The sequence below is a fragment of the Rhinatrema bivittatum genome, chromosome 11, assembly GCF_901001135.1.
Source record: "Rhinatrema bivittatum chromosome 11, aRhiBiv1.1, whole genome shotgun sequence".
Classification (NCBI taxonomy): domain Eukaryota; kingdom Metazoa; phylum Chordata; class Amphibia; order Gymnophiona; family Rhinatrematidae; genus Rhinatrema; species Rhinatrema bivittatum.
Window position 1 is genome coordinate 54852448 of NC_042625.1, and position 25858 is coordinate 54878305.

A 25858-nucleotide genomic window follows, 5' to 3' on the forward strand; every position below is an offset into this window, starting at 1 on the left:
ATTTATTTATAATTGACAGTTTTTTATATAATCACATTAACAATACATTGTCAACGAATAGAACTATCACATGCAGAATGACAAATTACAAGAGACAGTATAATTAGACATGCTACCAATAAAATACTGACTGCAGGAACAAAACATCCTCATTTGTCTTTTACATGGACCAACTCCCCCTATCCCTCCCCCAGTGCTATAATCTCATCCCCCCCATCCCCCTGGGGACCCTCCTAGTGTTCCAATTCCTCTTTCTTCTTGGAGATAATTGGTAATCGGGGACCATACTCTATGAAATTTAGAAAAAGCTTCCCTTCTGATGGCCGTCAGTTTTTCCAGCCTCTGGAAGTGCCGTAGTTTTACTAACAACTGTGTATGGGACGGCGTTGTCTGCGACTTCCATTGAGCCGCCACCAACACTCGTGCTGCGGTCACCACATACTGAAACAATATTCCCTGTACATACCTGGATCAGTCCAGACTCCTGGGTTTTGCCCCCCCTCTAGCAGATGGAGACAGAAGGTTATCAACAAAAACTCCGCCTTATATAGGATGGTGCCACCTACAGTCTGGCAGTATTCTTCTGTTTTCAGCAGATGGAAGGGGTGCAAATCCTACAGTCTGTTTTAGGGCCTAAGTTAAGTTTTGGGCTTTAGTGACAGGTTTAGTTTAAAGAAAAACAAAAAAACTTAAAGGACAGTTTTAGTAGCTTGACTGGGACTGCAGTGATTGCCTGCAGGTCAGAGTCTCCCACTTCCCAGGGGATTGTGAGGTCCTGAGGGGACCATCCTCTCTGGTTGTAGGCTGCAGCTGAGGTACTGGGTGAAAGCCCTTTCTTTGTTCCAACTCATTCACTACTGGGGGTGATACCGGGGAGCCCGGCTCACTCCCCCCAGTAGGGCCAGGACCCGGAGGGCTAGTGGCAAGTATTTGTTTTAAAAAAGAAAAAAATTTTTTTTGGGCTGTCAGTTCCTTTTGTTGCAGCTTCGCTCTCCCTTCCCTTCCAATTCGGGGGGGGGGGGGGGGGGGGGGGGGTGTGTGGTAATTTCGCTCCGTTTTCGCCGCGTTTTGGGGGGTAACTTCTTTTTATTATCCCTTATGCCGCGTCGGATAGCCTGATGGGCCTGTGGCGCGGTGCGCGCCTGTCGCAGGATGGCTTCTGTTCCAACTGCCTTTCTGGGGGAGAGGGAGCTTCCACGGCGCCTCGGAGGGTCGTGGTGAGGGTGCAGTCCGTGTCGGGGGCGTTCGGAGAGAGAGAGAAAAGATTAAAAGACAAAATTTATGGATCCTCCCAGAGGGTTGTAAGTTCTGGCGAGCAAAGGGGTTGGTGACCCTTCTAATAGCTAAGTCTGGAGATCCGTGGGGCGGACATCTGGTGGTCCAGATACCTCATCCCCCACGAGACAAGGGTGGAACTTGCTGGCAGTTTTGCACTGCAAGCCCAGTAGAACAGGGAAGTATCCCTTTTATATGGTTTGTCCTGGGCTGAGTTGCTAAAGTTTGGTGCAAGTAGACGGATATAGCCAGTGGTCTGGCTCTCTTATGAGATGCAATGCATTCTGCGCTCCTTGAACTGGAATCTCTGCACAAAGGAAAATATTGGTTTCTATGTATCTTTATTTGTTCTCAGAGTAAAAAAAAAAAAAAAAAAAAAAAAAAAGTACAAGGAACTAGTTAGAGGAATCTGTGCAGCAGCGGGGTTCCAGTGGGGGAGCTACCTTAGCAGCTCAGGGAGCTCAGCGATGAGGTTTTTCAGCAATTTCTCTACCTACGGAGGAGACTGGATGTTGTCTCCGTGGCGCTGAGGGATTGTTCCCCTGCTTGCCGTTGAGGTGTTGGTGGTGCCGCAGGTGCGGGGAGAATCAGCATGTGTATGTGGCAAAAGCGGCATGGCATTCAGGTATCTGCTTCGAGCATGGCCGCATTCCAGTTGCAACACTGCAAATTCTTCATTTAATAGCACAAGGTCCATTGTTGCCTTTTGCCTTTTGATTTTTTTTTTTCCCAGTTGTCTGAATATTGTTCCTTGTAGGGTGTTTAGGATCTTCCTGCTTCTATATATGATTTGTATCAAGAAAGTCGGTATATAAAAGCCTTTAATAAATAAAAATAAATAAATATATGTGCATGCAGTGGAGATGCTTCAATCAGCATCTGGAAGATTAAGATCAGGAACGCCTCCTCATAGCAATCTTATGGATGTCTTTGACTAAATTTCTATCCAGCTCTTAAATCTGTGCTGGAAGTCTGAAGATCACACTAGTGTAAATGGAAATACTATTTCCCCTTGGAAATAAGGATGGAAAGGTTCATCATGCATGGGTAGGGGAACAGTGCGGAGATGTCATCTTGGATATTGTTGTGGCTGTAACATGCATTCTATCTTTCCTGTAGACTGTGGGATTCTATGGCTTTGGAATTGCAGCCTGAGCTCTGTTCAATGTTGCTTAAGGACATCACATATCATGAAGAAGCTGTGCGCCAGTCTGCTGCTAAAGCGCTCTCCATTGCTGTGATGCAGTATCGGGATCAATCTGCAGACATCATGCGCAAACTGATCGAGATTTACCAGGAGAAGCTTTATGTAAGTGTTATGGAACACCAAAAAAACAAAATAAAGGGTTATGGTAGAAAGCTGTACATATTTATGTTGCCTTGTAAATCTGAGAAATATCTGTTCCCTGTATGTACGCGGATAAGTCCAGACAGTGGGTTGTGTCCCCCTTCCAGCAGATGGAGTCAGAGCAAAATTGTAAGGACGGCCCCTTATAGGTTAGAGCGCCCTCTGCATCCCTCCAGTATTACTCTGACTCCAGCAGATGAAGGTTGCACCTGCAGTTCCCCTTTTTCTTGATAGATTTTCTTACTAATTTTCTGTCTTGGGATGGATCATATTTAAAAAAGAGGGAAATTCCTAACTTAGAGGATCTGTGGAGGAGTTCCTCCTTCCAATCTGTGAAACTTGCAGTCAGAATTTGGTACTCCCAAATTGTCTACTTTCCTTTGTTTTGGCGTAAGTTCTGTTCTTTTCTTTTTCACAGGAATCCTATTCCCTACTTTCCTGCCGGCTGGGGTGCACGTTGGTGATCCAGCCTCTCCCCCTCTGGCCGGCTGCTCTGAGACGTCGTCTTTCCTCGGAGCAGCCCCCACAGAGAGGCGCCATTCCTCTGTGCTCCTTCTGCCTTACCTAGCCAATGCAGGCTCCACTTGTGGCTGCTGCTATTTTCCAGAGGGTGGTTCTTTGCAGGTCCCGTTTCCCCTCCGATGCCGCGCCTGGCGCAATGCTGTGCCTGCGGGGATCCCGGATTGCGGCTCTCCCGCGAAGGCCTATGTACCAGCTGCCTCCCCGGCGGGGAAGGCACCTCGAGTCCAGGGGGCCATTCTTCTTTGCGCGTGCGCACGGCTTCAGACAGGCCGGCCCCATTCCCGTCCGCTGGAACGGCGGCCATCTTGCCGCCTCCTCTGCCTGCTCCGGAGCAGCCAGACTCCGTTTCTGACGGTGGTTTTCCACTAGCGCCGCCGATCCTGACTCCTGCGATCCTCCCAGCCCCAGAGCCTCCTTCGGGGCACCCTTCTGAGAATCCCCCACCAGGCCCACCTCTGCCCTTCTCCTCTGACTTTATTCTTTTGATGCATAATACCTACTTAGCTCATATGGACCCTGCCTGCGCCTGCGAAGATTTTTAGGTTGGATGAGCCTGGGAATGCTGGGGCTCCCTTCCAACCCCCAGGGCTCCCAAGAGAGCCCAGGGCGCACTTTGCCCCAGGGGCCTACAGGAGGGCCAGTACCCCCAGTGTCCGAGGCTCCATCTCAAGTGTCCTCCCAGGTACGGGTGGTCGCTCACCCGTCCGTTCCCAGTCTCGCTAATCAGGATCCGGATCCGGACCCCGACCTGGACGACTCGTCACCATCCACGCCAATAGAAGGTGATGACCCCCGAGTGTTACGTCTTTTTCAAAGGGATGAGTTGGATCCATTATGCATGCAATGGAGATGCTATGTGCTAGATGGACATGTGCTAGACGAACTGGACATTGAGGCCCCACATGATACCTCAGGCCCCAGCACAATGTCAAGGAAGGGTGATCCTGTCCTGGCGGGCCTCCGTCCACCAGCCAAGACATTCCCTTTTCATCCTATGCTCCTCCAGTTGTTGTCTAGGGAGTGGGATACTCCAGATGCTTCTCTAAAGGTCAGCAGAGCAATGGACAAGTTGTACCCACTTCCTGAATACTTGTTGGATCTTCTCAAGGTCCCCAAAGTGGACGCGTCAGTGTCGGCGGGCACGAAACGAACTATCCCAGTCACTGGGGGTGCAGCGCTCCGGGACATGCAGGATTGCAAGCTGGAGGTATACCTTAAAAGCGTCTTTGAGGTGTCCGCTCTGGGGGTCAGGGCAGCTGTCTGTAGCTCCCTTATGCAAAGAGCAGGCCTCAGATGGGTGCAGCAGCTGCTTGGTACCCAAGAGCTATCTCCACAAGAGGCACTGCAGGTGGAACATCTGGAAGCGGTCATAGCTTATGGGGCAGATGCTTTTTACGACCTACTCCGGGTACTGGCCAGGTCCATGGTCTCGGTAGTCTCGGCCAGGCGTCTGCTTTGGCTCCGCAACTGGTCGGCAGATTCCTCTTCCAAGTCTCAGCTGGGCTCCCTGCCTTTTAAAGGGAAGTTACTGTTCGGAGAGGACCTGGACCAACTCATCAAGTCCCTGGGTGAGAATAAGGTGCACAAGTTACTCAAAGATTGTTCTCGCAGTACCGGGATTTTCGCTGCCACTCGTACCCAATTCCAGGGCCAACATTGTTTCCGCCAGTCACGGACACTCCCGCAGAGGACTCCCTCCTCCAGGTCGCAGTCCTGTTCCCATTCCTTTCGAGGACAGAGATCGTCCAGGGATAGCCCCTCGCAAGGGGCTCCCACCAAGTCGTCTCAATGATGTATTGCCGGCCCACTCCTCGACACCCAGGATAGGGGGTTGGCTGGCTCTCTGCTACGAGGAGAGGGTCAAAATCACCTCAGTCCTGGATATTCTAAAGCATGGCTACATGTTAGAATTTGCTCGACCTTTAAGAGATCGGTTTGTCTTCACCCCTTGCGGACCAGTGCACAAACCATGCGTAGTTCGCCAGACAGTGGATCGTCTCCTGGACTTATGGGCCATCCTCCTGGTACCCTTGGGAGAACAAGGGTCAGGCCATTATTCTATCTACTTCGTGGTTCCCAAGAAGGAAGGATCCTTTCGTCCCATCCTCGACCTCAAGATGATCAACAGATCCCTCAAGATTCCACGTTTCTGGATGGAAACCTTGTGCTCCGTGATAGCGGCGGTACACGAAGGGGAGTTCCTAGCTTCCTTGGATTTGACAGAGGCCTATCTACACATATCCATCCTCCGGTATCATCAGCGCTATCATCGTTTCAAGAACCTTGGTCTGCATTTCCAGTTCCAGGCTTTCCCATTTGGACTGGCGACCATGCCGCACACGTTCACCAAGGTAATGGTGGTAGTAGCGGCGGCACTACAGAAGGAAGGAATCCTGGTCCACCCCTACCTGGACAACTGGCTTATCCATGCAAAGTCCAAGGATCTGTGCCAGCGGGCGGTCGACAGAGTCCTCCAGTTCCTCCGTTCCCTCGGATGGATTATCAACCTGGCAAAGAGCAGTTTGGCCCCTTCACAGACAATAGACTTCTTAGGGGCTCATTTCAACACCAGTCTGGGCAAGGTCTTTCTTCGTTGGGACAGGGCACGAGCCCTCCTCGTGATTGGGTGATTGTCACCACGGATGCCAGCCTATCCGGCTGGGGGGCAGTGTGCGAGAGATTGTCGACGCAGGTCGATGGACATCCGACCAAGCATGATGGCCGATAAATCATCTAGAAACCAGAGCAGTCCGCCTCGCGCTGCGGCGTTTTCTTCCCCTGGTCCAGGGACGAGCGGTACCGATACTCTCTGATAACACGACGACTGTGGCGTATGTCAACCGTCAAGGAGGGACAAGAAGCCGTCGCGTATCCATGGAAACTGACAAGTTGATGGCGTTGGTGGAACTCCACCTCGCTCGTCTAGCAACTTCTCACATAGCGGGAGTAGACAACGTTCAGGTGGACTTTCTAAGCCGTCAATGCTTGGATCCCGGAGAGTGGGAACTGTCCGCAGCAATTCAGTTGATTTTCCATCGATGGGGAACTCCTCATCTCGACCTCATGGCCACGCGACAAAATACGAAAGCTCCATGCTTCTTCAGTCGTAGAAGAGAGCACGGCGCGGAGGGAGTGGATGCCCTGGTTCTCCCCTGGCCATGACACCTTCTCCTCTACGTGTTCCCTCCGTGGCCCCTGGTGGGGAAAGTGCTTCAACAAATAGAGGTCCACCAAGGGATGGTGTTTCTCGTGGCACCAGAGCGGTCCCGCAGAACGTGGTTAGCGGAACTAGTCAACATGGCGGTGGACGGACTTCTGCAGCTGGCTCAGCTTCCGAACCTTCTACGTCAAGGACCAGTATTTTTCGACCGGGCAGATCGCTTCTGTCTTGCGATCTGGCTTTTGAACGGCGCAGGCTGAGACGGCGCAGTTACCCTGATGCGGTGGTTTCCACCCTCCTTCAAGCCCAAAAAACTTCTACATCCATTGCTTATGTGCGAGTCTGGCAGGTGTTTGAGACTTGGTGTTACACCGTGCAGGTCCCTCTGCAGCATGCTTCGGTAGCCAACATTCTCTCCTTCTTACAGCAGGGCCTAGACAAAGGCTTGGCTTACAATTCCCTCAGGGTCCAGGTGGTGGCCCTTGGCTCTCTAGTGCGTCACTTGGATGGTGCTCCTCTCTCGTCTCATCCTGACATCGTCCGGTTCTTGCGGGGAGCGAAGCATGTCAAGCCACCGGGCTCAGTGTCTGTCCCTCGTGGAGCCTGAATTTGGTCCTCTTGGTCCTATCCGGCCCGCCTTTTGAGCCATTGACAGAAGCCTCCCTCAAGGATCTCATTCTCAAGACTGTTTTCCTAGTGGCTAGCTGTTCGAAGGATAATGGCGCTTCAAGCGTTGTTGTGCAGAGAACCATACCTCCGTTTTTCTGTCGCTGGAGTATCTTTGCGCACAGTTCCTGCTTTCTTGCCAAAGGTGGTGTCCGCCTTTCACGTGAATCAAACGGTGGAATTCCCATCTTTTACAGACGAAGACTCCAGAGAACTCAGACGACTTGATGTTAGGTGCATACTCATTCGCTATTTGGAGGTCACCAATGAGTTCCGCTTATCGGATCACCTCTTTGTCCTTTGGAGCGGTCCTAACCGAAGACACAAGGCTTCTAAAGCCACCATTGCGCGTTGGCTAAAGGCTACGATCTCTTCCGCGTATATCGGGGCGGGTCGTGTTCCTCCAGTAGGTATCAAAGCGCATTCACTTCGTGCTCAAGCCGCCTCCTGGGCAGAAAGCCAGGCCGTTTCTCCTCAGGAAATATGCAGAGCGGCGACCTGGAAGTTGTTGCACACACGTTTGCACGTCACTATTGCTTGAATGTACAGCCACCGGTGTTTGGTTCTTTCGGTGCACATGTCATTCGAGCTGGGCTATCCGGGGCCCGCCCTACGTAGGAAGCTTTGGTACATCCCACTGTCTGGACTGATCCGGGTACATACAGGGAAAAGAAAATTATTCCTTACCTGATAATTTTCGTTCCTGTAGTACCATGGATCAGTCCAGATGCCCTCCCTAAGAATCTATGGGAAAGGGATTGCTCTCAGCTCGACTACTTGTTTTCACCTTATTCTTTTATGTGCCTACTAGTTCATTCTTGCAAGTTTCTGGGCCACCTTGTTGCTCAATACCAGTTTTTTAAGGTTCAATGTTACCTGTTTCATGATCCATCCAATGGTGTTCTTAATGGCTTGAATATTCTTAATACTGAAGGGATGCAGCGGGTGCTCTAACCTATAAGGGACTGTCCTTACAATTTTGCTCTGACTCCATCTGCTGGAAGGGGGACACAACCCACTGTCTGGACTGATCTGTGGTACTACAGGAACGAAAATTAGCAGGTAAGGAATAATTTTCTTTTGGTTATTCGGATAAGATGTAGGTTTTTAAGATTTTGCATTTTAAAAAGCTGCAGTATTCTACATTTGGTCAGTAACCATTACCAGTTTGCTTTCATAGACTGTGTAGTTAGTAACTGTTTTTTTGACCTTTAGCTTGACCAAGTTGTGTTTTCCAGAGACCGCCTCCAGTTCTGGATGCTCTCGGGCGTGTGATTTCTGAACCTCCGCCTGACCAGTGGGAATCCAGGTACTACTGTTTTGTGGTGGTGTTCAGTCCATGACTGCCCTATAATATTTTAGCATCGTGAAGAGAGTAAAGTTAGGAATAATTATAGTTGTATGATGTGATGCATGTTTTGGAGACATTTATAACTTCACAGTGTGCACATTGAATCCTATTGATCTTCCCTGTTCAGGATATCTGTATTTATTCTCACAGAATTGGATTGAACAATTTTAGAAGCTGTATTGATCCTGAAGAAAATTGAATTCTTGTGAAGTGGGGCTACCTTTTGTAGACCGATTTAAGAATTATCAAGAGATGATTCTCAGGTGTTTTCCAGACCATATAGTTCTTCAGGAAAAGGAAGGGATTTAATCTGGACTCGACTTCAGGAGTACCTTAGAGGGAAAGCATTAGCCAGGTGGAAGGATCTAGGTGAATTAGAGCTGTAGACTAATTTAAAAGGGACCATTGAAAGGTAAACAAAATTTTCTTCTCTGTGGATGAGCAGGACAATAATCAGCATACATGAGTAATGTTGTTATCTTATACCAAGATGGAAAGCTCTTTCAGAGCTCAGAAAAACTCAGAAGGTTTTTCTAAGCATGTGTGGGTGTTCCCAAGCAGTGCCACACAAGTCTCCTCAGTTTTTTTTCCTTCCACTCTTGCAAAAGGATGTTTGCTCTCTCTCTCTCCTTAAAACACTCATCAAAATTTTGTTCTTATGTTTCTTCTTTATTATTTTCTTTCCTTTTGTTGAAGTATTCTTTCATTTTTTCTTTCGCAAGTTTCCACAAACACCCCCAATTTTTTTTTGTTACTTTTAATTATTCTAAGAGTTCGAATTAACCTTAGTTCTCTTCATGAAGGTGGGCAGCAAACCAGTCTTCCAAAGATGTCCCTGTTGTTCCTGCAAGATGATTTTATCGGATCATCATGATTGCTGTGTTCACTGCTTAGGAATGTCCCTAATGTTCCTAAGTATGCTACCTGTGCCCTAATGCAAGAAGATCCAGAAGTTACACATTTGCAGAATTTTTTAATTCTCCTCAGCTCTCTGGGTCAGTGAAGAGGAGACCATTTAAATTAAAAAAAAAAAAAAAAAAGGCGGAGCCCTCTCATGTTATGTGCTATGACTCGGAAATCTTGGCGCAGGCATCATTCCCCCTCTTCTAAAGAAAAAGAGAAAATGTGTTCTTCAGCATGTAAGCATTCAGGAGCCAAAACAGTCCCTGGGGCACCAACAACACATTTGCACATAGAAAAGTGCTTTTAGTGCCATCACTCCTTAGCACAGAATTTTTGCTGGTTCTCTTGACAAGCATAGATAATATATTTTTATCAGCGTTGTCATCTTTGTGCTGAGATATATAGATCTCTGTCAATCAATCAAAAAATTCAGTTGCTGTTCATACCCGGATCAGTCCAGACTCCTGGGATTATGCCTCCCTTCCAGCAAATGGAAATAGAGAAAGTTTCACTATTCGTGAAACTATTCGTGAAACTCGAACACCAGTTCGAGTTTCACGGCTCTTCTTCCTCAGGAAAGTACCCTTACTTTTTTTTTGGGGGGGGGGGGGGCAAAAAAAAAAAGAGAAGGGAAAAAAAGAACCTGTAGGTGAAAGTGGCAGTGTATAGCAGCTGGGAAGGGTGTGAGGAGCCCTTGAGGTGCTCACTAGCTTCGGGGAAGGGAGTTCTCGGGTGGCAGAGTGGGTTGGTGTGGTGGTGCTTGTTTCTTCCACGCGGTCAGCAGTTGCAGTAATGGCGTGCGGGAGTGCTTGCTGTGCTTGCAGCTATGTGCACAGCTTTCCCGCTCCATGCTGTACTTCTGCTGCCTGGAGAGGGCGGGTTGAGGCCAGCAGAAGCCACATCGGAGTTGCAGCCTACACAAAAGTCAGACTTTGCAGCGCCTTTGAAGTTGGCTGCCCCTCCCCCGCTGGGCACGGTAAAGGCGGCCATATTATCAGGGCCTGCAGACCCTTCGGAACTGTTTCGGGGGTGTGAGGATCTTCCATCCTCCCCCCTTTATCTCCAGTGGCCCAGGGTATAGGCAACCAGAGGGGGCCAGATTCTGTCAAGGGGGATCCTTCCAGGGATGGATCTGAGGACCCCACAGTTTTTTCTTCGGAGTTTGTCCTCCTTATGCATGACATGTATTTGGTGCAAAAGACGGTTGGGTCTTTGTCCTGGAAAAAGGATGGGCTGCTCAAAGAGTCCGGTTCCGCAGTGGGCCCCTAGGGTCCTCTGGTAGAAGACGGCTCTGTGCAGGCCAGCTGGTACTCTGATGATTCTGACGGGTTCAGCAAAATTTCTGCCGCTCCTGATCCAGCTGTGCCTGATGCTACCCCAGATGTACCAGTCCCGGATGAAGGATTGAGCCAGGTGCCAGTGGCTGAAGGGGCGACCTGAAAGTGGTGTCTTTTCCGGAAGGAAGAATTATGGCCCTTAATCCCGCATGTTTCGAGGAGCTGGGGATCAGTGTTCCTCAGGAGGAGTCTTGTCAGGAGGGAGTAGACCCGGTCATGGATGGCCTGAGAGGTCCAGCAAAAGCCTTCCCTTTTCATAAATCAGTGAAAAAGTGGGTGCTCAGGGAGTGGGACTCTCCAGAGACAGGCCTGAAGGTTGGCTGGGCGATGGCGAAGTTATATCTGTTGCCTCAGGACATGCTTGAGCTGTAAGCGCTTCCTAAGGTGGTCGCCTCAGTGTCTGCGGTCACTAAAAAGTGACACTGAAGGACATTCTGGACAAGAAGTCGGAAATTCAACTCAAGAAGATTTTTGAGGTTTCTGCACTTGGCTGTGTGCAGTAGCTTTATGCAGAGGGCCAGTTTACGGTGGGTTCAGCAGTTGCATGGCGTCAAAGGCTAAGCAGGAGGATTGTCTGGAGGTGGCTGCAGCTTTTATGTTCCAGATGCCCTGTAAGACCTATTCAAAACTTCTTCGAGAATTATGATGTCTTCGGTTTCGGCCAGAAGGCTCCTTTGGTTGAGGAACTGGTCAGTGGATGTTTGGTCTTAAGTCTTGATTTAGGAGTGTTACCTTTCCAAGGGTAAGCTTCTATTTGGAGAATACTTGGAGGAGCTCGTGAAGCATCTTGTTGAGACCAAAGGGCATAGGCTGCCAGAAGATAAGCCTAAAAGAAGTAAAGACTCCTTAAACAGCATTCCCGGTTTCAGACGAGTAGAAAGTTTTGTCTGAGTAGGCTTCCGGCGGGAGCTCAATTACAAGGTACTGGGAGGCAGCAATTCTGCAGCCAAGTCCTTTTGAGGGGACAGAAAACCAGACAGAGGGTCTTGTCCAGGGTTCTCGTGGGGCAAAGTCCTCACAATGAAGCGAGGCCGGTCCATTCCTCTCTTCCTCTGATAGGGGGCGTTTAACTCTGTTTTATGAGGAGTGGACCAAAATTATGACAGACCAGTGGGTTCTCAGCGTGATAAGAGACAGATTATTTGTTAGAATTCTCTCGTCCTCTGTTGGACTTTGTTCATGATTTCCTCTTGCACTCTGTTCAGCAAGAAAAAGGTAGTCCAAGACCGTGGAATGGTTGCAGGAGCTGGGGGTGATAGTTCCCGTTCCCTTGGGAGAACAGCGAAAGGGAAGGTATTCCATCTATTTTGTGGTACCAAAGAAGGAAGGGTCCTTCTGCCCAATTTTGGATTTAAAGAAGGTGAATGTGAGACTTGGGAGTTCCCTATTTTCAAATTCTGCATTCTTGATTGCAACGGTGAGCAAAGGAGAATTCCTGGCCTCTCTAGACTCAACCAAGGCATACCTGCATATTCCAATCCACCCAGATCATCAGCGATTTCTGTGCTTCATGATTCTCTGGAAGCATTTCCAGTTTGTGTCCTACCATTTGGTCTGGCAACGGTGCCACGTACATTTACCAAGGTAATGGTTGTGGTGGCAGCAACGCTCAGTTGCAGCTGTGCTCAGGACGAAGGGCATCTTGGTTCATCCATATCTGGACGATTGGTTCAGTTGGGTGAAGTCGGAGGCCCTCTGTACTCAGGCAGTGGCTCAGGTTGTAGAGCAATTGAGGTCTCTAGGCTGGGTGGTGAATATGGCAAACAGTCATCTCACCCTGTCGCAGGTTCTGGAGTTCTTGGGAGCATGCTTCGACACCAGGTTAAGGAAGGATTTTTCTTAGAGTATTGCATTCTCAAACTGCAGAAGCAGGTACGCTGACTGCAGGTGACGGTACCCAGCGTCTGGAATTACCTGCAGGTGTTGAGCTCTATGGCCTCAATGTTGGAACTGGTCCCTTGGGCCTTTGCGCATATTAGGCCTCTGCAGAGGTCTCTCCTTTTCTGTTGGGATCCTTTGTCAGAGCAGTTTCATCTTCCGCTGCTGCTCAAGGAGCCTGCCAGGTCCAGTCTTTCATGGTGGCTTGGTCCGGAGCATCTAAGGTGTGGGGTGGACTTGGAAATCCCAGACTGGGTGGAAGTTACCACCAATGCTAGGCTTTCCAGCTGGAGAGTGGTATGCCAGAACCAGTCAGCCCAAGAGCAATGGTCCAAGGAAGAGGCGTCCTAGTCTATCAATCATTTAGAGACGAGGGCGGTGTGGCTCGCTTTGCTTGCTTTTCCGCCTCTGTTAGGCGGCCGCTCAGGGCGTATCTTGCTGGACAACACGACCATGGTGGCTTATATCAACCGACAAAAGGGGGGACCCAGGAGTCAGGCGGTGGCCCAGGAAGCTCAGGAGTTGTTTCTCTGGGCGGAGAGGCATCTAGCATTGCTTGCGGCATCCCACATTGCGGGAGTAGACAATGTTCAAGTGGATTTTCTCAGTCGCCAGAAACTGGATCCTGGAGAATGGGAGCTTTTGGGAGAGTTATGGCTCAGATATGTCAATGGTGTGGTACAACTCGCCTGGACTTGTTGGCATCACCGAGGAACGCCAAGGCGTTCCAATTCTTCAGTTGCAGACGAGAGCAAGGAGCAGAAGGGATAGATACCCTGGTTCTGCCTTGGCCCTGAGGGATCCTGCCTTATGTATTTCTTTCATGGCCCCTGGTGGGAAAAGTGTTATGGCAAATGGAAGCTTATCCCGAGGAAGTGATCCCGGTGGCTAAAGGAGCCCGTGGTTCATGGATCTGGTCAACCTGGTGGTGGGCAGTCTGCTGTGGGTTGCCTATTTGCCGAACCTTCTTTATCAGGGTCCAATGTTTTTGGATTGGGCGGATCACTTTTGTCTCATGGCTTGGCTTTAGAGAGGGAGAAGGGATATCCAGAGGATGTAATTTCCACCTTGTTGCAGACTAGAAAAATGTCCACTTCTTTGTCTTATGAAAGAATTTGGAAAGTCTTCGAGTCCTGGTGCACCAGTTAGGAAGTAGGATAGAGTCAGACTTCGGTAGCTCACATCCTGCTTAGAAAATACTTCATGTCAAAGTTCTCAAAAGTTTATTTCCTTTAACTCTCCTTCCAACTTCATCATACAGGTCACATGACTTTCATTTCTAATGTAAGAATACAAGAGAATTTCATGCTACCTTCAGCTTGAGAGTCCACACTTATGTGGCTGATTATTGTCCTGCTTGTCCACAGAGAAAGCAAAGTTGCTTAGCTGCAACAGATGTTCTCTATAGACAGCAGAACAAATCAGTTACACAATCCCACCCTCCTCTTAGAGTTAAAAGTTTGCTTGCTACAGAGACAGCGAAGACTCGCGCAGTGGGAACACCAGCTCAGAAAAAATTACAGGTAAATAACTTCATTTTTTATTCATTCTCCTAATCAAATTTAGAAGCAAGTTGCTACATGAACTCAGTGATGCGAAAGTTTTAAAGTGTACTTCCAGAATCCTTTCCTAGGCATTGTCATAAGAAATTATGGAGACTACATATGTCACTGTTGCATCACACTCCAATATTAAGAATCATTATCCAATATTAAGAAGGAAGGAAGTGATAACCAGGCTAATGCAGGGATTTTCAAGCTTTTCAACTTTGATCTTGTTGAAAATTACCTCACCCGAATAAGATCAGTCATTTTAAATAGGGTAAGAGCCAGGGCCATACTGTACTTCTGCCAACCCCTTCCCTCATGTTTGGACCTAATTGGTCATTTTTACAGTCAGATTGAATCACTGCTTCTAGTCCTGGTGGAAAAGCATTAAAAAGTTATTTTGGTCATGCTATCTTTGATGACTAAATGGCATGGTGATGTAAAAGGTCATATTTCCCCAGAACTAATAAGTGCTTTTGCCACATTAAAAAGTTGCCTTTCAAATTAAGCATGAGAAAACGTCAATTTTGAATTTAAAATTGCAATTCATCCTTTTGAACTTGTAAGGTAAGTCTGATTGCTTCTAGCCCTTGTCCTAAACTCCTGTTGCTTTTTGGATTATAATCCACTGTCTATGGAGTTTGCAAGAATTGCAGCGTTTTGGGATGAGCTGATCCTGTATTTGAATAATGTTACATAAAGTTGCCTGATTAAAACTGAAGTGCTGTAGATATCTTAGGGGAAGTAAATAAATTGTTGGGCAAGAAGCATCATAAGATGTTCCTTGGAAATGCATCCTTAATAGGAAGACATTTTATTTTGTTATAGATCAAATGCTCCCTCAGATTTTGTCATGTGGAAAAATAAACTTCATCAATATATTTTAATGAGGAAAATGTTTATTTAACATTTGATTTCCTTCCTTATGCTTAAAATGTCTTGTGGGTTATGATAAAATTCCAGTAATTCAGTATTAACAAACACTCATAAAACATGTTCAAATTACAAGAACCCAGTCTTAATTTTCTATAGAACTCTCTCCCTCTAACGAGAGTAATCCCTCGCGCCATCATGTTTCTACACCAGTTGTCTAACATTCCAGATTTTGGTTTTTTCCTGAACATAATTTAATTCATCCCGCATCTCTGAAGGGACAAAGTTCCACATTGTTGGATCAACATAATTGAATGCGGCCACCTGATAGTGGACAAACATACATCCGAAAAGGAGGGAATGGTTAAAAGAACCGAGAAGGTCTATGCCCCCAACTTGGCAAAGTTTTTATTAAAAAATAGTTTTGGTTGTTAAAATAGTTTAAAAAAATAGTTTGTGCTCTAGGAAACACATCTCAAGCACACACTTTATTTTAGATCTCTTTTAACATGCTGATTAACATGACACATGGTCTTTTCTTTACAGACCAGTCCAGATGCATGGGTTTTTCATCCCTACCAGCAGATGGAGGCAGAGAAGAAAGGCTTTACTAATGTGAGCTACATAAGATAGCATGCCACCTGCAGACCCCCAGTATTTCTCTGTCTCCAGCAGATGGGTAGAGATGCAAAATCTGCAGTCTGGAGTGTTCAGTTACTCTCAGAGGTGTTAGACCCTTAGATATCCAATGGTCTGGTTTCTCTCTATTCCTGCCCTTCTTCTTGGCTTCTCTGGCTCCCGGTCAGCAGTTATTAGCTGTCAGGAAATTATTCCCATTTTATTCCTTTATGGCTTGGGGAGGGGGTGGGGGGGTTGTCTATTAAAGTAAAAAAAAAAAAAAGTGTGGCCTCAAGGGACCAGCTTTTAGAGTTGGAGGAAGGAGAATTCGGCTAGTGACTGAGTCCTGGAGTGGCTAACAAAAGCAGTACCTGTGAGTGTGTGTTGATCTGTGTTGCTGGGTACAGGACCTTAGAACGAGCCTTTTTGCGGCAGCGACCTGCAGATGTAGCAAGAGTGTTGACAATGGTGACATCCTGTGAGTGCGAGAAGCACTGTACCACATGTTGGGACAAGTGGGCAAGTTCTCCTCCCTTGGTTTGCACAGATGGTGGGGAAGGGTCCTTCATGTACTGGGAGTGCCGCAATTGTGGGAAAGAAGGAGAAAATCTTTGCCACAGTCTGCTGAGGCATGTAAGGCTGGGCCGATCTACAGCATGGGACCAGTGGCCATTTTAGATTTCTCTTCATGAGGTTCAGAGGTCAGTGGGGGAGGGAGAAGCCTCTTCTCTAGTGTTGTCATCGACTGCAGAGGCCCCTACTTTGGCCCAGGAGGGGACTGGTGTTTCCTCTGGAAAGTGACTCAGTTTCTGAGGTATTCTTCTTCCCTGAGTTTGTGTTTTTGAGGTACAAAGCCTTCTTTACCAGGAAAGGATCCACAGGGAGGAGGCCTGGGCCCAGAGGAGCATCATTCCCAACTAAGGTGCACAAAGTGGCCCCTTGGGGTTGGGTCTGAGATCCCAGTTCGGTTCGCGGAACTGATTCTGATTAGATGGAGAGTCTGAAGGATCCGGAGTGTGGACATAGGATCCCGGTGGCAGAAGGGGATGACCCCAAAATAGTTTGTCTCTTCCATACAGAGGAGTTATTTTCCAAGTTCTGGAAGAACTTGGTATTAACAGGTTGGGGAAGACCCCATTATTGAAGGGCTTCAGGGTCCGACGAGGACGGTTCCCTTTCATTGCACTGCTAAGAAGTTGGAGTTTCAAGAGTGGGATATCCCGAAGACTGGGTTAAAAGTTAATAGAGCTATGGCGAGGCTTTATCTGCTGCTGGAGGAGGTGTTGGAGTTGTGGCAGCTACCTAAGGAGGATGCGTTAGTTTCTGCAGTGATTGGAGAAGACTACCATTCCGGTGGCAGGCTCCATTGTGCTTAAAGGTACTCAGGACTGTAAAAAGGAGATAGATCTTAAGAGGGTTCAGCATTTGCAGGTAAAGGGCACAGAGCCCCCTTTTTCTCCCAAACGAGCAGAGCACTTGGAAGCAGGGTTTACCTTTATGGCTGATGCCTTGTGGGAATGTGCATTGGTTTCCTCTGATTCAGTGGTACGCTCATACCTCACCAACTTTATAGTACACATGGGAAAACGGATAGTATGCATGTATCTCATTATTAAAAACTAAACACACACTATCCATTTTCCCGTGTGTACTATAAAGTCGACGAGGTACACACGTACTGCTGAATTGGAAGAAAAATAATGCACATCCCTAATTCCTTGTATGACTTCCTGTGCCCTTCGGCCTGAAATATGATGCCAGTGGTTTCTGCTGGAAGACTATTGTGGTTGCGCAATTGGGTCAGTGGATGTCTGGTCCAAGTTGCAACTGGGCGTCTCCCTTTTAAAGGCAAGCTTTTGTTTGGGGAGGACCTGGAGCAGCATTTGGGTAAGTCAAAAGGGCATAAATTGCCCCAAGACAAGCCAAAAGGAAGCAAGAAGAGCTTTCCAGCCAGATCGTGTACAGGGGGGCGAGGCGATATTGCTTAGGTAGGGGTTATTCCTTCTCCCAGAGGCAGGGGTCTGGCAGAATGCAGCCCTTTTATGGTTTGCTTAGAAAACTCTGGTCAGAGATCTGGAGGAATTAAAAATGCACAATAAGATGCAGCTGGTCCACTGTTCCCTAGAGGTTATCAAAGGGCAGTTGGCGCTTATTTATGATCAGTGGACCAAGATTATAACAGATCAGTAGGTTCTCAGTCAAAAGGAATGGCTATGCCTTAGAATTTTCTCATCTGATGATTGTGGCCATCTGCAAACGGGAGTTCCTGGTTTCTCAGGACCTTACAGAAGAGTATCTACATATTCCCATCAAGGTGGAACATCAGAAATTCCTTCACTTCAAGGTGCTAGGAGAGCATTTTCAGTTTTGTGCCCTTCTGTTTGGGCTAGCGATGTTGCCCTTACATTCATTAAGGTGATGGTCATAGTGGCTTCAATGCAATGAAAGGAGGGCATTTTAGTGTACTCTTACCTGGATGGCTAGCTCATTCGAACAAAGTTGAAGCAGAATATCAGTGTCCTTTTTCAGTCGCAGGTGGGAGGTCAGTGGCCGTCCAGGATTCTGATGCTCATCTTCCTTCCTTGGCCCCTAACTGGAAGGGTACTAAGGCAAGACTCACCTGAGGAGAGTGATCGCCGTGGCCCTGGAATGGCTATGCCGCCCGTGCTTTGTGGACTTGGTAAATCTGGCACTGGATGGTTCTCTAAGGGCCTGCTATCTTCCCAAGTTGCTTCATCAAAGACCAATCCTCGTGGATTAGGTGGATCGCTTTTGTCTCGCAGCCTGGCTTTGGAAGGGAATCGTTTGCATCATTATTACTTTGTTGCAGGGTAGCAAGCCTTCCATGTCATTGGCTTATGTCAGGGTATGGAAAGTATTTAAGACAAGGTGTCTCGGAGAGATTGTTATGCTCCTTTGGGCATTGGTGTCTCACATTCTGGCCTTTTTTGCAGAATTGGCTAGCGAAAGGGCTTGCATTCAGTTCTCTGAATCCATGTGGAAGCTTTGGGCTGTTTCAGAGGTAAGGTGCATGGTGTATCCCTGGCTTCGCATCCAGATACGGTCCATTTTTTCAAGGGGTGAAGTATCTGCATCCTCTGAGACAAGTGTTTCCCTCATGAAACCTTAATTTAGTTTTATGGGTTCTCAGATGTCCTCCATTCGAGCGATTGAGAAAGATGTCACTGAAGGACCTTACTCTAAAAGTAGTTTTTCTAATGGCTATTTGTTTAGCCAGGAGGATTTTGGAGCTTCAGGTATTGCCTTGTAGGGATCCTTTTCTTCAGTTTTTGGAAGCTGGAGTGTCTCTCCTTCTGGTGGTGAGCAAGGGGACTAACTAGCTTGGGGATGCGCTATATGAGAGAGCCAGTTTAGGGAGAGATCGATTAGAGGGAACCAGCTTGTCAGTGAGTTAGAAAGGGGGATCACCTCTGTGTGTGTGTTTTAAGACAGAGAGGGTATTGATTCCTAGGGTGTGAGAACGAGAGAGGATTGGTGCAGATGTGTGTGTGTGTGAGAGAGAGAGGAATAGCACAAGGTTGTTTGTAAGAAGGAAAGTGGGGGGATTGACTCCAGATATGTATGTAAGAGAGGGATTCAACATTAGGGTTGTTTATGAATGTGAAGGGCTTGGAGGGGAGTGAGAGAGAATCAGAGGTGGGTAGAGAAAGGGAGAGAATAACAATTATGAGAAATGGGAAGGAAAGGGAAGATAGGATTGTGAGGGGAATGGACCAAAGACAAGGGAAGGGCATTTCCCCCCATCCCCACAATCTGGATCCTCCCTCCCCTGAAATACTTTTGTTTACTGTTCATTAAAGAAGGGTTTGGATAAGGACTACCGGTAGATGGGTAAGAGTACATTTATTACAGAGCTTGATAGTACTGTGACATACAAGAGGGGAGGGTTTATATGGAGCTAGCAAAACTGTAAGTGGTCAAGGCAATGGGACCAGGTGGATATACTAAGATATGAAAGGATCTTAAGTTTTGGCGGCTCTGTTGATAGTTCTGTTCAGTCATTCTTTGGAAAAAGAAGATATAGCAGGGGTCAGAGACAGACAGACGATGTTCCTCTTCATAAATGTAGGAGTGGGGAGCAGGCTGATGACAATTTTAGTATGACTTTGCTAATAGATAAATTAATGTAGCCATTAAAAGAGAAGATAATGGAGACTCTAGATAATCTAGCAGATTCCATAATCCAAGGCAGCATGTTTTTGCCAGAGAGAGCTCATCAAATATATCTATATTTTTGATTGGATGACCAAATGTTTAGCTCAAGGTACACTTAGATTTCAGTAAAGTCTTTGATCTGCTCCCACATAGGAGGGAAAGTAGTAATCTGAGTGCTTGACTGTTTAATACCTCCAAAGTTACAGAGTTAGAGACAGGTCAGAGATGGAAAGAAATCCTAAGAAGTGATACTTAAGGACCATAACAGGTGCACCCTACAGAAGAGGAGAGATAAGGACTGCCCATGGATTTTTTTCCCTATTTGAGACCCTCCCTCCCGCTGTTCCAAGTTTGGTCACTACAACAATGGTCCTGAGGCCGAGATCCAAAAACAAATAAATAATCACCTTTAACAATAGCCATGATTCCCGCCTACCCTCCTGGGGCTGTGACCATTGCATCAGCAGCACTGCCTGCCTCAGCTGACTTGGAGTACAGAAGACATGATCCAGGATTCAAACTGGATCCGGCCCAACATTAGGAAATATTTATTTACAAAAGGATAGTGGATGTGTGGAACTTGATCTTTCCTTTTCCTAGCGTGTAGCCAGATGGACTCAGGACCAATGGGGTATAGTGTACTCCTGATAGCAGATGGGAGACTGAGTCAGATTTCAAAGCGGATGTTAGCCTACATATACCCATGCAGGAAGCTCATCTCTTCAGTATTTCTCCGTCTCCTAAGCAGATAGGGACACTACACTAGAATAGTCTTAGCAATTTTAAATCAAAGAAGAAAGAAAATTTACCTCTAGAAGACGAGCCTCGCTCTCCTGCGGTGATACCTAAGGGTCTCTCCCCCAGTCGAGAATTCCTGAGGTGATTTCCGAGATCCCTCAGAGGCAAGCCTCGGTCCGGTAGCTGGCTCCTGGCATGGACTTAGCCCCCAGGGTGGCTGAGAGGCAGCGTGGCGGTGAAGGAAATGACCTCTCCCCTCGCAGCCGGAGACCGCCCGGCACGAGACCAGGTAAGGTAGAAACTTCTCTTAAGTCTCCGGTCTCCGAGGCTCGAATAGCCGCACAGATCGTCCCTTCCGGCATCTGTTAAATCGGGTTGAGCAGCCCCTTCTGGGCTAGACCCTGATCCGGCGCGAGGGTCCACACACATGGAGACCCTCTGGGGAGGCCGCCATCTTGTCCTCGTGGTTGTCTGCATCATTTCCCCCCCTTGACTGCCATATTGCCCACTCAACTGAGCCGTGCACACAACAGACTTGTATGCACAGTGACGTGCACATCTGTGCCAGGTGCATAGCGGCCCGCTTAGATGAACCGAGCGCACAAATATTGCCGTGTGCACAGCGGCGCGCACATCTCACCCAGGCGCATAAGTAGTAGCCTGCATGCTCATCTGTACGCATTCTGCATGCACATCTTCGGCGCACCCAGAGCGTACAACTAAGCCTCCCGGCGCGCACACCTACGCGCACAGACGAGTTTTGAAGCTCCCCAAGAGCACAAACCATGGCACTGCCTGCCAAGAAGGCCAAGGGCCAAGTCCTCTGCTCAGCCTGCCACCTGAGAGCTGCGCAACCTGAAGTGGCCTCCTCCCTATGCCAGCAGTGCAAAGAGGCTCAGGGGGAACCAAACCAAGGTCCCTCACAGCCAGTAGAGGGATCCGGATCCACTAATGATAGTACCCTGGACCTCTGTATCTCCAACTCTGCACCTACACATGAAAGCACCTCCAGGACCTCCACTATAGCGCCGCCGGGAATAACCATGGACCCAGGGGCTTTTTCCTGGGTGGAATTCTTCAAAGGGCTACAGACCTTTGTCCAAACGCACTCAGTAAGAACATAAGAACATAAGAAAATGCCATACTGGGTCAGACCAAGGGTCCATCAAGCCCAGCATCCTGTTTCCAACAGTGGCCAATCCAGGCCATAAGAACCTGGCAAGTACCCAAAAACTAAGTCTATTCCATGTAACCATTGCTAATGGCAGTGGCTATTCTCTAAGTGAACTTAATAGCAGGTAATGGACTTCTCCTCCAAGAACTTATCCAATCCTTTTTTAAACACAGCTATACTAACTGCACGAACCACATTCTCTGGCAACAAATTCCAGAGTTTAATTGTGCGTTGAGTAAAAAAGAACTTTCTCCGATTAGTTTTAAATGTGCCCCATGCTAACTTCATGGAGTGTCCCCTAGTCCTTCTACTATCCGAAAGAGTAAATAACCGATTCACATCTACCCGTTCTAGACCTCTCATGATTTTAAACACCTCTATCATATCCCCCCTCAGTCGTCTCTTCTCCAAGCTGAAAAGTCCTAACCTCTTTAGTCTTTCCTCATAGGGGAGTTGTTCCATTCCCCTTATCATTTTGGTAGCCCTTCTCTGTACCTTCTCCATCGCAATTATATCTTTTTTGAGATGCGGCGACCAGAATTGTACACAGTATTCAAGTTGCGGTCTCACCATGGAGTGATACAGAGGCATTATGACATTTTCCGTTTTATTCATCATTCCTTTTCTAATAATTCCCAACATTCTGTTTGCTTTTTTGACTGCCGCAGCACACTGAACCGACGATTTCAATGTGTTATCCACTATGACACCTAGATCTCTTTCTTGGGTTGTAGCACCTAATATGGAACCCAACATCGTGTAATTATAGCATGGGTTATTTTTCCCTATATGCATCACCTTGCACTTATCCACATTAAATTTCATCTGCCATTTGGATGCCCAATTTTCCAGTCTCACAAGGTCTTCCTGCAATTTATCACAATCTGCTTGTGATTTAACTACTCTGCACAATTTTGTGTCATCTGCAAATTTGATTATGTCACTCGTCGTATTTCTTTCCAGATCATTTATAAATATATTGAACAGTAAGGGTCCCAACACAGAACCCTGAGGTACTCCACTGTCCACTCCCTTCCACTGAGAAAATTGCCCATTTAATCCTACTCTCTGTTTCCTGTCTTTTAGCCAGTTTGCAATCCACGAAAGGACATCGCCACCTATCCCATGACTTTTTACTTTTCCTAGAAGCCTCTCATGAGGAACTTTGTCAAACGCCTTCTGAAAATCCAAGTATACTATATCTACCGGTTCACCTTTATCCACATGTTTATTAACTCCTTCAAAAAAGTGAAGCAGATTTGTGAGGCAAGACTTGCCCTGGGTAAAGCCATGCTGACTTTGTTCCATTAAACCATGTCTTTCTATATGTTCTGTGATTTTGATGTTTATAACACTTTCCACTATTTTTCCTGGCACTGAAGTCAGGCTAACCGGTCTGTAGTTTCCCGGATCGCCCCTGGAGCCCTTTTTAAATATTGGGGTTACATTTGCTATCCTCCAGTCTTCAGGTACAATGGATGATTTTAATGATAAGTTACAAATTTTTACTAATAGGTCTGGCTGCAACTCTGTCCCAGTCGCCACCAGAAGTGCAAGACCTTCCAAGCACCTCTTGGGCCCTTCGAGACATGCCCTTCCTAAGCAAGAGCCTCCCTACTGGGCATACAGACAACTTGGAGGACGAGGCTGACTCCCTGTAGGAAGAAGAAATCCCCCCAGGATGGAACCATACAGAACCATGCTGTGATTCTTCTCCAAAGACGAGTTACCAGCTCTCGTGTCCCAGACCCTGAAGACGCTGGACATTCCAGGCACGGACACCACAGTGGAACCAAAGATAAACCCCATCTTGGTCTCCCTCCATCAAGCTTCATACTATTTTCCAGTGTTGCAAGCTGATTGACCTGGAATTGAATGCCCCAGAGGCCAGCTTCAAAGGAGGACGGGCCCTAGAAGACCTATATCCCTTGGAAACCGCGGCTAAGGAAGTCCTGCGGTTCCCAAAGGTGGACGCCATGGTTTGTGCAACCTCCAAGTGCACGACCATTTCCATCTAGGGAGGAGCGGCACTAAAGGATGCCCAGGACAGACGACTGGAATCCATCCTTAAATAGTCCTTTGAACGTAGCAGCAGTGACTCTTAAGATCGCTTCTTGCTGTGCTCTGGTGGCGCATTCTTGCTTGCTTGCTTGCTCCTCTCCAGAGATGCAACCACACCTGTTGAGACGGTGGAACCTGTGGTATACTTCCTCATGGATGCAACCTCAGACCCAGTGCGCACCTCAGCCAGGAACGTCGCCTCCGGTGGCAGCCAGAAGCTATCTATGGCTCCGAAACTGGTCAGCCGACGCAACATCTAAAACGAGCCTCACGAGGATGCCTTTTAAAGGATCTCTCTTGTTCGGAAGCGAATTGGAGAAGCTAGCCAACAAATGGGGCAAATCTCCAGTTCCTCATCTACCGGAGGACAGGAACAAAAGAAACCAGCGCTCCTCCCCCCGAAGAACCAAGGGCAGAGGATCTCAGAACACACACTACCAAGCACCTCGCTCCGCAGGCAGGGCTCAGTCCTTTTGGAACAGACACAACAAGAGGGGAGCAGGCTCAGGTACAGGCCCCTGCCACACCCCACAATGAGAATCAACAGACTCATCCACAAGAAGAAGTCATATGGGCAGACTTACCCTCTTCTACCAAAGATGGGTCGAGATAACGTCGGACAAATGGGTCCTAACCATCATTCGAAAGGGATATTATCTGGACTTCCACAGCATCCCCCCAGACAAGTTTGAGATCACCGTGCCACTCCCATTCCAAGAGGACGGCAGTGGAAACTACACTGACAAGACTACTCAGCCTAAAGGCGATAACCCCGGTGCCACACACCAACAAAATACTGGTCACTATTCCATCTATTTTATCATTCCCAAGAAGGAAGGAACATTCCGGCCCATCCTGGACCTCAAGACTGTCAATTGTTACCTGAGGATACCACACTTTCATATAGAAACCCTACGATCAGTCATAAGGGCAGTACAGCCGGGAGAATTCCTGACTTCACTGGATCTAAGCGAAGCCTATCTCCACATCCCGGTCCATCACGACCATCAGCGCTTCCTACGCTTTGCGATACTGGACCATCATTACCAGTTCCGGGCACTACCCTTCGTACTAGCTACCGCCCCTTGGACCTTCACCAAAATCATGGTGGTAGTGGTGGCAACACTGAGGAAAGAAGGAATCCTCATACATCCTTACCTGGATGATTGGCTGATCAGGGCAAAATCTCCAGAGGAAAGTCACTAGGCGACCACCAGAGTCAAGAATCTGCTGCAGAATCTCAGGTGGGTCGTCAACACAGCCAAGAGCTGCCTGAAGCCCTCCCAATCACTAGAGTTACCTGGGAGTCTGGCTCGATACCAAGCAAGACAAGGTTGTCCTTCCCCCTCCAAGGAGAAAGAAACTGATGGGTCAACTGCAAAAACTGTTGAACTATGCTCGCCCCAAGATATGGGACTACCTCCAAGACCTCGGTCTCATGACATCAACCCTGGAAGTCGTTCCATGGGCAAGGGTCCACATGTGCCCACTGCAACGTTCCCTACTGTCACGATAGAACCTAATATCCCAGAACTACTCCGTTCACCTCCAGCTACCAGCAGAGGTCCGGACCCAGCTCCAATGGTGGCTACAGGAAGACATCTGAGCAAGGGAGTAAAACTATCCCCACCGAACTGGATCTTGCTCACCACGGATGCGAGCCTGCGAGGGTGGGGGAGCCCACTGTCAGGAACTGACGGCCCAGGGACAATGGGACAAAGAAGAGGCAGGATGGAACATAAACCAACTGGAAGCCCGAGCAGTCAGACTAGCCTGTCTACGATTCGGCCACAGACTCCGGGGCGAGTCTGTCAGAGTCATGTTGGACAACGCCATAACAGTTGCCTACATCAACTGCCAGGGAGGAACCAGAAGCCAACACGTGTCCCTGGAGATAGAACCCCTCATGGCGTGAGCAGAAACAAACCTGCAAGGGATCTCAGCCTCCCACATCGTGGGAAAAGACAACGTCTCTGTGGACTACCTCAGCAGAGAGAGCCGAGACCCAAGGGAATGGATGCTGTCGACCACGGCCTTCCAGTTGATAGTAAACTGCTGGGGAACCCCAGCCATGGATCTACTGGCAACCCAGTCCAATGCCCAAGTTCCCAAGTTCTTCAGCCGCAGATGAGAACAGCAATCCCGGGGAATCGACGCCCTCGTCCAGACCTGGCCACAGGAAGACATGCTATATGCTTTTCCCCCATGGCCACTACTGGGCAGGATCATCC

General features: G+C 48.0%; 1 protein-coding gene across 1 annotated transcript in view; it reads left to right on the forward strand.

The window, feature by feature from the left end:
* Positions 1–25858, forward strand: part of GCN1 (GCN1 activator of EIF2AK4) — a 433190-nt gene that overhangs the window by 205481 nt on the left and 201851 nt on the right. Inside the window, 2 exon segments of the mRNA XM_029571925.1 lie at positions 2395–2584; positions 8210–8280. Of these exon segments, the coding sequence (XP_029427785.1) occupies positions 2395–2584; positions 8210–8280 (261 nt within the window).